General features: G+C 65.4%; 4 protein-coding genes across 4 annotated transcripts; all 4 read left to right on the top strand.

The window, feature by feature from the left end:
- Nucleotides 1-61: 61 nt before the first annotated feature.
- Nucleotides 62-2,020, top strand: LINJ_09_1320 (conserved hypothetical protein; the record flags this gene model as incomplete). Its single annotated transcript, XM_001463552.1, has 1 exon — nt 62-2,020. The coding sequence occupies one exon, from the start codon at nt 62-64 to the stop codon at nt 2,018-2,020; it is 1,959 nt and encodes a 652-aa protein (XP_001463589.1).
- An 816-nt stretch (nt 2,021-2,836) lies between these two features.
- LINJ_09_1310 (conserved hypothetical protein) lies at nt 2,837-3,391 on the top strand (the record flags this gene model as incomplete). Its single annotated transcript, XM_001463551.1, has 1 exon — nt 2,837-3,391. One exon carries the CDS (start codon nt 2,837-2,839, stop codon nt 3,389-3,391), a length of 555 nt encoding a protein of 184 aa, XP_001463588.1.
- Nucleotides 3,392-5,743: 2,352 nt separating this feature from the next.
- On the top strand, nt 5,744-13,282 carry LINJ_09_1300 (conserved hypothetical protein; the record flags this gene model as incomplete). The annotated part of the gene is made up of 1 exon (XM_001463550.1): nt 5,744-13,282. The coding sequence occupies one exon, from the start codon at nt 5,744-5,746 to the stop codon at nt 13,280-13,282; it is 7,539 nt and encodes a 2,512-aa protein (XP_001463587.1).
- A 786-nt stretch (nt 13,283-14,068) lies between these two features.
- On the top strand, nt 14,069-15,394 carry LINJ_09_1290 (conserved hypothetical protein; the record flags this gene model as incomplete). Its single annotated transcript, XM_001463549.1, has 1 exon — nt 14,069-15,394. One exon carries the CDS (start codon nt 14,069-14,071, stop codon nt 15,392-15,394), a length of 1,326 nt encoding a protein of 441 aa, XP_001463586.1.
- Between the last annotated feature and the right edge of the window lie 53 nt (nt 15,395-15,447).

Below are 15,447 nucleotides of genomic sequence, written 5' to 3'. Positions count from 1 at the left end.
CCATCCCCAGAGCTCGTGGTGGTCTGTGCCGCTTTCCTGGTGCTCTACCGCTGCACGCATCATGTCGGCGACGCCGAAGCTGTACAACGAGGCGGACGTCGCCGCCCTCGTTCGCTCGCTCGACCGGGCCGAGGACCACCACATCTTCGCTGTAGACGTCCTGGAGACGTACCCGTACTTGGCGGAGTCGTACACGAAGGTCTGCCCACGACGCTGCGATCTCGCGACCGCCGCGCAGAAGGCACTGGAGGGAGCCTACAGCTACGATTTGCGTCTGGAAGGGCTCAAGGCCGACATTGCCCTGATGGCGTCGAACTGCGTCGCATATAACGGCCCCACGAGCGCGTACGCGGAGACAGCGGCGAAGTTTGAGCGCTACGCGCTCGAGCAGATCGATGCCTTTGTCTTGGAGCACAACGGCGGGTGCCGCGTGTCGCGTCTGCGTTTGCCGAGGGCGAGCGCGTCGCAAGAGCACGCGTCGGCGGATGGTACCGCGCCAAAGAAGGGAAGCGCTGGCACGTCGGCGGCGCACAAGACCGCAGCGGCGGCGCCCCCGAGTACGCGGGAGATGGTGCAGCTGGTGGATTCGCTGAATAGACGCGAAGACGGCGGCGCCTTCTCCGTAGACGTGGCGGAGGCGTACCCGGACCTGCGCGATAGCTATCGAAAGATTTGCCCACGCCCCATGAACCTCATCCTCATGCGCCAGCGCGCGAAGGAGGGGTACTACACAAGTGGCTCCGCCACTGTCTACGGCGACACCGTTGCCGCGTCCTTAACGAGGCTCCGTGAGGACATTGAGCTGCTCGTGCGCAACTGCATCACCTTCAATGTGAAGGTGGAGTCGTGGGTGACGCTCGCGCGCTCCTTTCAGGCTTTTGCGCACCGCCGCGTGGACGACTTCGTTCTCCGCCACGCCGCTTTTCTGCGCGGCACGACGATGGGTGCGGAAGTGTACGAGAGTAAAGGCAACGCATCGACCTCCGCTCCGTTAGCTACGGCAAGCGGTTCTGCGGGCGGTGATGACGCTGACCGCTCCGGGCAGGCGAGCCCGACAGCCGCGGCCGACACGGTCACGGTAACCAGTGGAGGCATCGGCGGCAGCGCGGCGGCAGCTGGTTCACGCAAACGCGAGCGCGTGGATGAGCGTGTCGCCGCCTCTGGCGGCCGTCTTCGCGCCCCTGTCCCAGTCTCTCGGGTGCAGGTCGTAGCAGAGGCAACGCCGCAGGTCTGCCCCACCCCTCTCCAGCCGAGCTTGACGATCCCGCCGCTGCTGCGGCGTAGGCTGACCATGGACCACGTGCGCCACACACGACTGCCTCTGCGACGAGTCGGCGTGTCCGTGTTGCGCGACGAGCTGTACCCGCCTGCGGTCTCCCCCGCTGACGTCAAAGCCTCTTCCGATTCTTCAGCTGCGGCTGGTGGCGCAGAGGCGGCGACAACATCGACGGCGATGGTGAACATCGACGCCTCCTGTAGCGCGAGTCACGTGCTTAAGCTTCTGCGCGAGTCCGTAGTCAAATTCTTCGCAGCGCAGCGCAGTGGCACGGACTTTGCCGACACGTTTGCCTACTCTGCGCGAGAGGAGCAGTTATATCTCTCCGTGCTCGCGGTGGTGGCAGAGAAGTACCAGAGCACCGCGGCGCACCTTCTACTGTACGAAACCGAGTCTGCCGAGCTCCAGGAGTGGGCCGCGCTGCGTGCCTTGGACAGCTGTCGCGATGCAGGCCGGACGGCCCCGGCGCCTGCCGACGCCGGCGACACTATTGCGGGCGACCTTCATTATCTGTACTTTGTGCGTTTTCTCGTGCAGTGGCCGCAGCTCGCCTCACTGTGCTGTACCACGGCAACCCCCTCGTCAGTCCCGGCCAGCGCGGCAGCTGCGCGAGGGGCGTCTGGGGCGGCGCAGGGCTCGCTGCGCATCTCGCGCGAGCAGCTCAAAGTTGTGGCGCAAGTGACGCACATCACGCAGGAATTTCTTCAGTTTCTCGAGGCCATGGAGGAGCGGCAGCGCCAGTAACGCGACGGGACAGGACGGCAGGGGCGAGACAATGGAAGGCCGACGCGAGGCAAGAGCAGCGCAGGAGACAGCAGGGAACGCCGGCAGCACGCACGAAGAGGGGCGTCTGATTGAAGCACACGAGTGTACCCAAGTACCCACGGACTGCCTCCTCCCCGCACACACCCCTTTACGCAGCGCCTGTCATTGCGCGCGCCTAGAGGTTGTCCTGTGTGGTTTGATGGCTGCCGATTCTGTCGCGCGCGTACGGCAGGGCCGCCCTTCACAGACGCAGGCAGAAGTGACGCGGACCTTTTTTCATCTCTGTCCACGGCAGTGGCGGGCCATCTCGCTGCGCCGCACACAGCCCTAATACATGTACCTCCATAGGCGCACCAACATCCACACATCGCTCCCTCCCTCTCTCGACTGGATGGCGGCATCGGTGCGCGTGCGCGTGTGCGTGTGCGTGTGTGCACCCGCCTCACGGCTCCCCATCTCTTCTACTCGTCCTGACACCTTCCCCCGTCTCGCCTCTCTCGCCTTTGCGCACGGATGAATGGCAGGCACGTGTGTCGTGCGCTCCTGTGCACTTCACCGCGGACACGCGTGCACGCCTTTGCAGGAAACGAGCAGCTCCATCACCGCCTTACAGGAGGGGCGCCACCTCAGCTCAACAGAAGGTGCAGCACGACCGCCGAGAGTGTTCGGCGCATCACCACCGTTCCTCCCGTTGTACCTTCCCCCCTCCTCCACCACCCACCCACCCCACCCCGTAGTTCCTTGCCTCGCCCACCCAACCGCCTTGCGTAGCCGGATCGGCGACACAGGAGCACGATGGAGCCGGAGAGTGGTGCGCGCGCGGTCGAGTTGGCGGCCGCCGGCAATGTGGACGACGTTCACGTGCTGCCAGACGCGAGCAAGACAGGTTCCGACGTACGCGCGTACTACTACGCGTGCCGGCACTGTCGCGTGCGCCTCTTCGACGCCGCGGAGGTGCTCCCGCACGACCCGCAGGAGGGGGCGAATAAGACCTTCAAGTTCCGACGTGGCGGTCCGCTGCAGAGCGACGGCGCACTCGGCGATGTGTCATCAGGACCGTTATCTGCCGCGGAACTCTGCACCAGCCTCTTCCTGGACCCTGACCAGACGCCGTGGGTGGCCGAAGACATGCGCGAGGCGAACTCGAGCGGAGCCGTGGTGCAGCCGGACACAATCTACTGCCGCAACCCCCGCTGCCGTGCGAAGCTCGGGATGCAGTCGTGGGCAGGGTCGCAGTGCTCCTGCGGCGCATGGATCACCCCGGCCTTCCGCATCCACGCTAGCGCTGTAGACAAGATGCTGGACGTCACACCAACTTCAGCGGCACATGCCACCTTCTCACCTCATTGAAGCGTCGGCTAGGGGCCAGCTTTCATGGCGGCGCAGTTGTGGCGTCTTCTGTGCCCGTGCGTGTGTACGTGCCGAGTCGGGTTTAACATAATAACTGCCTTTCTCTCGAGTGCAAGAGGCCACAAATGTGTCCAACCGGTCCTCAGCTCTTTTGCCGCCGACGCTGCACACCGCAACGCGCCCTCCCTCCGTCCACCACGTTGAATCGCCCCACCTCTGCTCGTGTAGAAGACCGGCAACACAACAAGAGGAGGAAGGGGAGCGGGCGTTCCCCTTCTCTCATGATGTGCTGCCTTTGGTGTACATGCTTGCCCTATCTCATGCCGGTTGTGGTTGTTCCTGAATCACTCTTCGCCCACCCCTCCCTGACAAGCGTCCGTCCCGGCCCCTTCGCCGTCGTTTCCCTGCCCGTGCCCTCAACACCCCCTCCCCCTCCGCCTTTCGCAAGCCCCATTTACGGCTGTTGTTTGCTCTTTAACATGTGTGTGTGTGCGCGTGTTTATTTCTCTGCGGCGCAGCACGCGCTGAGCGCCACACCACGCCCCACGACCGACCCTGTCTCAAGCTCTACTCCCCCACCCCACACAGCCGCCCCCCAATCATGCCGGTCGCCACGCCTGGTGCATCCCCCCTCCCCTCTCCCTCGGGGTGGCACACAGGCTCCTCCCCACACATCAGTGGGCCGTGTGAGGCATACGCTCGAGTCACCCTGACACGTGTTGCCCATCGTATGGATGGCGCAGACGTGTTCACTGTCGTCGGCCGTCCCGACGCACCGCCAGAGGTGGGTTCTGCATTGGCAGAGGTAGAAGAGGGGGGGTATTTGGCCTCCCTAACACAGAGAGTGGGGGGCGGGGAGAGTCGCACAGGGCCCTGAGACACCACGCTCTGAGAGGTGTGCGTATGTGTGCCCTCCCGTCACCAGAGGGGGAGACGCGATGAGGAGCACAGCGGAACATACCGTCGCGCACTCACCCAACGACGTGCGCCGTCGAACTGTGGGGTGGATGAGGCGCTGCTGCGTGTGGTGCGGCTGCGCGAGCAGCTGCGGGGAGCTGCGCCCGGTGGTGCGCTACCGCCTGCGCATGCGGTGCTCGCCGGCGGACTGCTGCGCATCGGTGTGCGAGATAGGGTGGACAGGGAAGTGCTGCGGCTGCAGGAGCCCGTCTTCTTCGACGACGTTGTCGAGCGGCACCTGAGCGGCACCCCGGCTACTGCAGAGAGTCTCAGGCGTGGCGAGCGGGCCGGCGGCTCGCGGGACTCTGCGAGCCCCAGAGGCCACAATGCAGGCGGCCGTGCCTGTAGCAAGGGGAGAAGGAGCGCAACAGCGATGATAGCGACGGTGTTGCCAGGGAGGAGCGCAGCGCAAATCGACGCCTCGGTCGCTACGGGCTCGGATTTCTGGCAGACTGGCATCGCCTGAACGTCGCGCTGACGCGTGCGCAGGATTTGTGCGTGTGTTTTGCGAGCCGCGACACCGTGCGTGCCGTGGGCATGGTGGCCATGGCGTCTGCGGCGCCGGCAAATGCAGTGACCACGGTGGATAGCTCGGCGGAGGAAGTGGAGCACCAGCTAGATGCGGACGATGAGGACCCCCTGGCGCTGTATCGCATGCTGCAGTTGCATCAGCATCAGCGGCTTACCTTGTTTCGAGTGAGGAGATGCAGCGGGTGAAGAAGTGAACGTTGCGCGCGAGGTCTGCCGCCCACGTCTTGAACGGATGCGTCCGCCGCATTCTGCGCGTGTGCGAGTACGTGTCTCTGTGTAATCCCTTCGCCTCTCTCTAATGGCGGATGTGTGCTGATGCGTGTGCGAGGCCCTCCCTTCAACGGCATCCGTCAGCAGATGGCGTGGGGGACGGCCCCCCCCGCTCGGTCTCGCCCACCGTCACCGCTACAGAAACGAAGAACCAGACAGCATACAAGCATGCACATGTGTGTATATGTGCGCTCCTCGCCGCACCCCCTCTCTCACTCTTACATGGGTCTGCCCTCTGGTAGCCACGCACGTGCGTGCGTAGTTGTCAGGCTTCCCCGCGCTCGTCCGGGAGACTGTCGAAGCGGATGCGGTAGAGCCTCGTCGAAGCGCGTATGGGGGGCGCCGTCTCTCCATCTCTGCGTCTCCTCCGCGCCACGCCCCTCGCCATTCCTCTCCTCTCACCCGTCTTCTTCGCCGCCCCCGCAGAGTTCTTTGTTTTGTTTTGCCGGGTGGTGGGGGATGGCTGTCGCAGGCGTACGCACGCCCCTTCCCCCCTCCCCGTCCCTGACTCCTGTCCGCTTACTGGCGCACGCTCACAGACGGACCCTCGTCGCCGCGACACCAACGTAACGGAACGCAGCGGCGGCGACAATCATGAATGCGTATAGCTTGCACGGAAAGAGGTGCGCCGACCCCAGCCACTGGCCGCAGTGGATTCCTCTCACTGGGGAATCGAACGCCTCCCTGCCCGTCCCACCCCAGCCTCCCTCCTCCACACTGTCGACGAACGCGACTTCGTCGCCCGGCATTGACGAGCACTCGCGGGAGGCCTGTATGAACGCACTGCTGCAGTATGTGACACAGTGGATGGCCATCTTACCAAGCGGTGTCAGCAGCGGGACAGAAGCGGCGCTGCATGGCGCAGGAATCGCTACAGGGACCTTCTCCATGAACGCAACAGACAGCGCATGCGCGTCGCTGTCGGTGCAGCCAGTAGCCATGCTGAACGCGATGCTGGTGAGTCTGCCCACCGCCGTGGCGGCCCCGCCCGTACAAGGACGGCAGCAGGGGGCCGCGTCGCCTCCGCGTCCCGAAGAAGCCGCTGAGCCTGGCTCGTCGCTGACTTCCACCAAGGTGCCAGAGCTCACTCCTATAATTGAGGATACCCCTGCACGTCCTCCGCAGCTACTGGACGTGGCTGCGCAACTGCTGCGCCACAGCAAGTGGCTCGCCTCGGGACTATCGCACGCCGCTGGACCGGCACCGCGGCTGCCATCTTCAGCTCTCGTCTCTCACGCCTACCAACACGCGTTGCTTGCTGCGTGCAGTTCTGACTGGGTGATGCAGTTCCGCCGCGCATACAAGGCGGGGACAGCGACGGACAGCACCACCACAGCGAAGGCAGACGCGCGCGGCCTGACAGCGCCGCTTCCATGGACGCTGCCGCCTGCAGTTCTCGCGGAGTCGTCTACGAGCGGATACGTGATGCAGCCGATTGAGGGCTACCGCGGTACGCTCGTCTTGCTTCTGTTTCATCCACTGCGCGTCGTGCGCGTTTGGGCGCGAGATGTGCTGCTTCGCTTGATGACGTGCACCGCGCCGCAGCACGAGGCGTCAGCGCCGGGCGAGTCGAGCAGCGACGGCGGCGAGCGTGCGCTCGCAACTCTTCTCTCCTTTTCGCTGCGGCTGCTGTGCACGCTGAAGCACGTGTCGGTGCTACCGGCTCAGGTTTCCTTTATCAGCCTCCACGAACATCCGTCGTGGACTGCAAGCGCGGCCCCGGAGCGGCACGTGGACGCGGTCAAGTACGTGATGCAGGACCGCATTCACACCGTCGTCGACGGCATCTTCCACCTGCTCACGGTGCTCACCGCCTGGGACATGCACTTTGGGAAGGCGGTGGAAGCCCTGACGATGACATCGACCGCAACTGTCGACCGCGCATCTGCCACATCGATGCCTATCCTACTGGGCAAGTGCCGTGCAACAGTCCTGCTGCTCGGAGGCAGCCTCGTGCTCTACGGACTGCAAGGACTGCATCAAGGCATCCATCGCGCGCTACTCGAGGCGTGGCGAGATCAACAGCATCGACACCTGCGGAGCTCCTCCGCACGCGGGGATCTGTTCTGTGCATCGCAGGCGGCCATGACGCAGCTGCTGGGCCCTCTAAACACTCTTCTTTCCAGTAATCCGCGCATGCCACGGGCGAATGCGGTGGCAGCGACTGCCATACGTAAGGCGCTCGCTAAGGTCCTCGTGCACTGTCTCCTGGACAACGCCAGCGGTCTTGCGAGCAGCAAGGAGGAGGAGGCGTGGCGCAGAGCGCGGCTGGAGTGGCTCTGGATGTTCGCGGCAGCGCTCGAGCCGCCGACGCCGCGGGCAGCAGCACCCCTGCTGGCCGATGGTCCCAACGCGTCTGCGCCATCCTCTGCGGACCATACCGGCACGGCTGCGCCTGAGCACCAGGGCAGTGGCACAACGAAGGCGACTGGGCAAGACGATGTCGGCACAGGAACGCTGGTGTGGGTGCCGGAGAGATGCGCTGGTTGGTTGCTGCGGCCGCTGTTGAAGAATGCGGCGCAACAGTTCCAGTGGGCGAAGGCGATGGTGGCTGCGAAGGCAAAGCCGAGTGCCGGGGGCGCGGCGACTGCGTCGGACGGCACGGATAGCGCCATAGCAGTGCTCGACAAGGCCGTGTACGGTGTCTCTATGCTGCTCGACAGCCTCGCCACAGCGCTTCCACGCCTCGTGCGTAGCACTTACCTGCACGACACACTGGTGGCGCATGAGTCGCAACTCCTCACGCTGGCGATTGGCGGCATCGTGCACACCCGCAGCACACACGCGTTGCGCCTGCATCGTCTTCTCTTTCACGCGGATGTGCACGCGTTCGCGGCGGGTGCTGCGGCCCAGGGGAGGGGTGGCACTGCGCCAGCCGGCACGCTCGGTGTCCCGAGCGTGTGCCTTCAGCGTTTGTGGCTCACGCTGCCAACGCTCATTGTGCAGGTGTGCAAGAGCGGCGCCGTCTCTCCGGCAGACTGCGGCGGTCACGCAGGCAGCGCCATCAGTGGCGGCCCTCTTCCCCTCTCGGAAGTTGTGGCGAGTCTCTGCGGGGCGCTGACGGTTCTGGCGGAGGAGGACGCGATGCCGTGCCCACAGTGGCTCTTCATGTCCCCAGCAAAGGTCATGTCGCGCGCGCCGCCACCCTTTCAGTGGGTTGTGCAGCGCTGCCTGCGCACCTTGGCAGGCACGCTTCAAGAGCAGCAGGAACTGCTGAAGCGGGTGTGGCTGAGGCTACCCTCTGCGCCGACGGAGGCAGCCTACGCCTCGGCAGCCGCAGCAGCAGCGTCTCGGGCGTTGACGCAGGAAAGGCCGCTTCTGCGCCTTCTCTTCGCCCTGCGTGTTGCCGCTGCCGAAGACGCGGAGGCTGGCAAGCTCGCTGAGCGGCTCACCGCTGTGTTCTGCGTCGGCGTCACGAGCTCCGTCTCCCGCACGCTGTCGACCGAGGCGGCCATGTGGGTGTGGAGACGCGTCGTGGTTACGCAGCCGGAGCTGCGCCTCTATCCACCGCCTCCCTCTACGGCCTCCACAGCCGCCGCGGCTGCTGCTGCTGGTGATGGCGCCTATGCGGCGTGGGACATGAACGACGCTGTCGTCACGAGCACGGCACGCGCACAGGGGCACCGATGGCTGGTGCTCCTGTGCGCGTGCCACTTTGACCAGATGAGCGAGTGGGAAGTGCAGTGCGGGTGGTGGATGGCGGCGCTGCTGGCGGACGTGGTGACGCTGGACGTGGAGCAGCGTCGCGCGCTTGCTGAGCAGGTTATTCTCGCTCTTCCCACGGCCCCCATGCTGGCCCTCAGCGAAGCAGCCACGCACGCGGTGGGCAGCACCCATCCGCCAGTCGAGGAGGCAGCGGAGGGCCAGTGCGGCGCTATAGAGAAGAAGGGCGAGCATCAACTGCGAGACAAGGGGGCGGAGTCGGCGCAGCACCGCCACAGTGTTGTTCAACGGCTCTTGATCCACGTGCTTCGCAAGGCGGAGCAGTACCCGCAGGCAAGCCTTGCCAGCGTGCTGCTGCGTATCAGCGACGCTCTACCGCCGGCCGTGGCTGCGCGCGATGTGCAGTTTCAGCAGCAGGTCCAGCCGCTGCTGGTGCAGCTGTGCGCACGCAGCCCTGACGTGCAGAAGTGCCTTACTCGGAATGGCGCCATGTGGCTGCGCCGCTGCACCGAGCAGGCTACACAGACGATCAACGAGTGTCTGGCAGAGCAGGAGCGCCGCTTCCGTCAATTCGAGCTCGAGGAGGCTACGCTGCGGCGAGAGGAGGTGGAGGCGGCGCAGGCGGCCGTCGCGGCGGAGCGCTTGCGGCACGCGAACGAGGCGAAGCGGACGGCGGAGTTGGGCCAGCAGCGGGCCGTCAAGCGGTCCACCGCGGCGTCGGAGGTGTCGCAGAGCGGCAGTGACGGCGGTGTAGTCAGTCTCCCCATGCGCAAACCGACCACCACGGTATCTCATCACAGCGACCACGGCAGCTCTGCCGTTGCAGCGACACGCCGTGATCTGCGGCAGCAGCAACTCTTCCCGGACCTATCCCTCGCTCACTTAGCGGTGAAGCGGGAGCGTACGCCGCCCGTCGATGGCGCAGACATGCGCAGTCCCAAGAGCGTGCCACCGCGGCCGGCTGACAACGGCTCATCTGCGATGATTGCGCTGAACGTGGACAGCGACGAGGAAGACGTGATGGTCGCCGCATCCACGGTGCAGCTGCTCGGCAGCTTTGCACGTCCTGCTTCGCCATGCGCGGTCACACCACCATCACCCGCATCCGCGCCGGCGCCGCTTGCCAAGGCGCCGAAGACGTCCCCGTCGACGACGGCGTCCACCACGGCGCGGGCAGCTCCGACGCGGCTGCAGCACAAGCTGCAGGAAATCAATGCCCGCAACACGCACCGGGTCCATCACGCCGAACAGCTGCGCCAGCTGCAAGAGCGCCTGCGCCGAGTGGCCATCAGCACGAATCTCCTTCACCTGCAGCCGCCACTCGTCCACGACATCGTTGGCCCTGCGTCGCAGTGCATGGCTCCTGAAGTCCCTGTGCTGCCAGAGGTGTTCGTGTCTGCGTCCGATGGGTTTCGGCGGGTCTCATTTGACGGGTCCGCCGCCTCCGCTGGTGGTGCATCGCTCAACGCGTCTGCCACGATGCCCTTCGGCGACGCAGCGAGCGAGTACGCGGTGCGCTTCGCGCCGCACATTGCGTTGGAGCTGCGCTACGACATCATTCGCAACTACGAAGACTTTCTGGACGATGTGTGTAAGGGACACGACGGACGCGACACGAACTCGTCGCATTACTACCGTCACTCAGCCGCGACGGCACCAGTGACAGCGGGCGAAGGGGCATCGCCGTCTCCCGTGAATGGCCTGTGGAACAGTCTGCTGCCGCTGCATCCAGGCATCCCGCCGGCGTGTGTGGCGGTGCAGAGCAGCTGCGCGGCGTCACGCGGGCACAGCGGCGAGGCCATGCCGGGTCCGCAAACTCTGCACTTTGATGTGCGAGCGTGCGCCAACCCCGCTGTCGACGTGTATCTGCAGCGGCAGCAGCAACGGGCGCAAGACACCCATTCGAGTGCGCAGAGAAGCTCAACAACGTCGACGACCATGCACCCCAAGTCTGTTCATGCGGTGGTGGTGGCGGCCGCGCAGCAGGGGCTCTCTGCCGCCTTCTCAGAAGGCGACGTCGTCGCGGTACTGCTGCCTCTGCAAACAATTTTGGCCAAGTGGGCCGAGCGCGAGCTGCGGCGCCCTCTCTCCGACTGCCCCGTTGCCGAGCTTGAGCATCGCGTCCTCGAGATGCTCGACACTCTGCCGCGTAGTTGGCGCACCCTCGGCTGCGCTGTGCAGGTGTGCGAAGTGCAGTCGCTGTCGCCAGGGGGGCGTGCGGCACACCTCTGCGCAACTCCATCGGTGGTGGAGCAATCATCAGGCGGGCACGGACCTCCCTCGCTGCGCTTCTCTCACGTATTTCGCATGGCGTACGACACGACATCGTCGCCAACCTTCTACGTCACGAAGCTCACCTCTGTCAACGCCTCGCTGATGGAGCTGGAGGCACTGCACAAGATCGACCGTACCCGCTTCGCCGCAACTCTCTACGACCCGCGCAGCACGGCACCTGTCGGTGTGGCCTTCTGCGGCTGGGCCAACTCGCTCCTCTCCACCGCAGGCCCGTCTTGCACCGTGCCGCTGCTCGACCAGCTGCGCGCGCGCCTGCTCCTGCAGCAGCAGCTCAACGACTGGCAGGCTCGCGCCATCGTGGCCGTGCTGTACGCCGCGTGTCCTGGCTGGGACGACGGGGTGGCGGAGCAGAGCACACGGGCGCCTGTGCCGCGCGCACCGGAGATGCTCGTGATCGAGGGCCCACCGGGCACCGGCAAGACGCAGACCATCGGTTTGCTGACGCTAAACCTGCTGCACCACCTCAGCCGTACGTGGGGCACGGCGCGGCGTATCTTGGTGTGCGCGCCGTCGAACTGTGGGGTGGATGAGGCGCTGCTGCGTGTGGTGCGGCTGCGCGAGCAGCTGCGGGGAGCTGCGCCCGGTGGTGCGCTACCGCCTGCGCATGCGGTGCTCGCCGGCGGACTGCTGCGCATCGGTGTGCGAGATAGGGTGGACAGGGAAGTGCTGCGGCTGCAGGAGCCCGTCTTCTTCGACGACGTTGTCGAGCGGCACCTGAGCGGCACCCCGGCTACTGCAGAGAGTCTCAGGCGTGGCGAGCGGGCCGGCGGCTCGCGGGACTCTGCGAGCCCCAGAGGCCACAATGCAGGCGGCAACGGCACAGCTAGTGGGAGGGCAGCCGTGCGCAGCGCAATTCGCACGCACACGCTGGAGTCCGCCGCCATTGTCTTCTCCACCCTTGGCTCGCTTCACCACATCGGCCGCCAGGTGCAAGGAATCGCCTTCGACGTGGTCATCGTGGACGAGGCGTCGCAGGGAACAGAGCCGGCCGTGCTGCAGGCGGTTGCTCTCGCCAAGAGCAAGAGCGTGCTCGTCGGCGACTCCCGCCAGCTGCAGCCTACCGTGCTCTCTTGGGAGGCGAGCCGCTGCGGGCTGCGGCGCAGTCTGCTGGTGCGCTTGCTCGCCTGCGGCCACCCCTCCTTTCTGCTGCGCACGCAGTACCGCATGCACCCCGACATTGCCGCCTTCCCCAACGAGTACTTCTACGGCTCGAAGCTGCTCACCGATCGAAGTGTGCTTGCGCGGTCGCGTGCGCCGGACAGCCCAACCGCCGCGCCGGCGACCATCGCGCAGAAGCTCGGCCGATGCCCACGCTTTGTGTTTGTGGACGTGCGCGACTCGCCGATGGAGCGGCGGCGCGGCCGGTCGCTGCTCAACCGCCGCGAGGCCACCGCTGTGGTAGACTGCATGCGGCAGCTGCGCGCGTTCTTCAAGATGACGGTGCGCGAGATGGCTGCACATGTCGGCATCATCACCTTCTACACTGCGCAGAGGGAGACGATTCTGTCGACCCTCACGCAGGAGGAGCGCCACAGTGGTGTGCAGGTGGCGACAGTGGACAGCTTCCAGGGGAAGGAGAAGCGGATCATCCTGCTGAGCTGTGTGCGGACGCTGAGCGCGGCGCAGCTGCAGCGGCGCGCGGCGCAAGGGGAGAAGGAGCGCAACAGCGATGATAGCGACGGTGTTGCCAGGGAGGAGCGCAGCGCAAATCGACGCCTCGGTCGCTACGGGCTCGGATTTCTGGCAGACTGGCATCGCCTGAACGTCGCGCTGACGCGTGCGCAGGATTTGTGCGTGTGTTTTGCGAGCCGCGACACCGTGCGTGCCGTGGGCATGGCGGCCATGGCGTCTGCGGCGCCGGCAAATGCAGTGACCACGGTGGATAGCTCGGCGGAGGAAGTGGAGCACCAGCTAGATGCGGACGATGAGGACCCCCTGGCGCTGTATCGCATGCTGGCGCACGCTGAAACTCGCGATCCTACCCTACAGCCACCAGCGAGTGAGCCGGTGCTGCTTGAGGCGTCGACAGACTCCGTCGAGATCGTGGACGCGCCAGGCGCGAGCCGCTCGCGAGCGGCTTGCTTGACATACCGCTGCAAGGCTCACCTCGTGAGCGAGCTCACGGCGCGGGCAGGGGCCGCGCAGGCGCGGGATGACCTCCGCAGCGCGCAGTGAGAGCACCCCGCACGCAAAGATCGTGCGGTGGCCGCACCTGTGCGTCGCGCACACCCTGGGCGATGGTGGAGGGCAGGGCGGAAGAAGGAGGCGGAACGGGTGGCGCAGCCGGTGCGCGCATGTGGAGCGTTGGGGCGTTGTATTACAGACGGCCGATGATGCAAGAAGACACGAGCAGGAAAATATTGTGTGATCACACAGCGAGCGCACAGACGCTAATGTCGGGTGCACGCACTTCGTGCTCATCAGGAAGTGGCGCATCCAAGAGCGTTGGCCCACACGTGGGCATGAGTCCTGAATCCTTTGAAACAGAAGGCAAGATGCACAGAGGCCGTGTACGTGGTAGTGTAGTGGTGGTGGAGAGGGGCGGCGGCAGCGGGGGAAGACATAGGATCTGGCAGATTGGCCGGTCTACGGAGGCGGGCGTGACCTGCATGTTCGTTTCTGGGCTCTGTATGGGTATGTGTGTTTGGAGTCCAGCATCGCACGTATGGCCGCGCGTCTCCGTCTCTCGCCTGTCGTCTCGCCTGCCTCCGCGACGCATGTGTGAAGGTGTGAGCGCCCTCCGTCATGTCTCACATATCGCGCGACATCAGCCTTATGTTTGCATCCTCTCCCCTCCTCCTTCCTCCTCTCCCCGTGTGTCGGGCGGGCACCCGTGAAAGGCAACGGTCGGACCCTCCCCCCTCCTCCCCCCCCACACACACACGCACACGCGCGTTCAACTACGTGGGCTTTCTCTTCCTCCTCACGTTTCCTTCGAAGCCTATGGAGTCACGCATCCACATGCCCGCTGCGCCGCATCGCCAGAGCAGCGCTCCTCCATCTTCATTTCTGCCACCCGAGCCGCTGTGTGTAGCGGACATTCTGTCGGAGCTGCTTCCTTTCCTCCTCGCGGCGCCGCAGCCACGTGACGGATGCTCACCAAGCAGCTCTGCCCAGGAACCTGCTGAGGATCCGGTCCTCCCCATCCCACCAACCGTTGCCAGTGAGCATCGTGTGCAGGTGTCGGTCCGTGGTCAGCGCTACGAGACGGCGATGGAGGTGGCCCTCACGTACTCCCTCTTCTTCTTTGTGTTCTTTCACTGGCCCTTCAGTGAGGAGGACGAAGGCAGTGATGCAGCAGGGTGCACGAATGACGTCGCCGACGTGAAGCGGGCGCCGCGAAGTGTCGGCGACGCCGTTATGGCCGCCGCCGCTGCGCGAGACTTGCCGAAAGAGACCCAACTGCTGCGCCACTACACCCGCGTTGTGGAACCCGTGCTTCGCGTCTTCCTTGACCACTGGGCCGCACCGCTGGACGCCGCAGCAGCGGCACAAACAGAGGGAGAAAGCGCTGCCAGTGCAGAGACGGAGGAGGCGGGTGATGCGGCACGGCTGCCGCTTCTTCCGCCGCTGCCGCATCCCGTCCGCATCGCCTACGACGCCTCCACGCGTGTGTGGAAGTTTGAGTTTGCCGCGCGGCTCACGGCAGAGGCAGCGGCGGAGGCGCGCTCTAGGCGTCAGTGTGGTGATAGCGGCGCAGCCGTGTCACTGGCCGCCGCCGATGGGTGCGCCGCCGTAGCGACCGACGAGCTCAACAACAGTCCCTTTCTCCTGCTCCAGAGCGAGTACATGGGACTGCTGCTGGTGTTCCTGCGCCGGTGTGCCAAGGTACGCGCGGAGAGGCGGGCCGCAGGTGAAGGTGCTGCGGCCTGCACCGTGGCACCGTACCCCTCCCTGCCCATCCGCTGGGCGGAGATGAACTACGACGAACAGCTATCCGTTGTCCAGCTTATTCGGCGCTTCGGCGTGGTATCGCTGGCGCGCACGTACACGCATCCGACGGCACCCGTGACCACGTCGCTGTACATTGGTGCGGAGGCGGCGGCGGCGACGGCCCGGGCAAAGGCGGAGGGGGAAGCCTGCTCGCTGCGCGCGCGCGCCTCAGAGTCCATCGGCAAGCAGCAACAGGAAATACAGCAGGCGGCGAGCGTCGCTGTGGACACCGCCGAAGTGGTCAAGAAGAAGCGGTGCATCGACGAGGATGACTTTGATGGACTCGTGCTATCCGCAAAGGGATGCGCGCGATGTGGCATGGCTGAGCATTCCACGGAGGAGTGCCACTTCTAAGCGAAAAGCGGATCACGACACACACACACACACACACACATGTGAGGAGAGGC

Source organism: Leishmania infantum, chromosome 9, assembly GCF_000002875.2.
Source record: "Leishmania infantum JPCM5 genome chromosome 9".
Lineage (NCBI taxonomy): Eukaryota > Euglenozoa > Kinetoplastea > Trypanosomatida > Trypanosomatidae > Leishmania > Leishmania infantum.
This window is presented reverse-complemented; position numbering and strand designations above follow the sequence as displayed.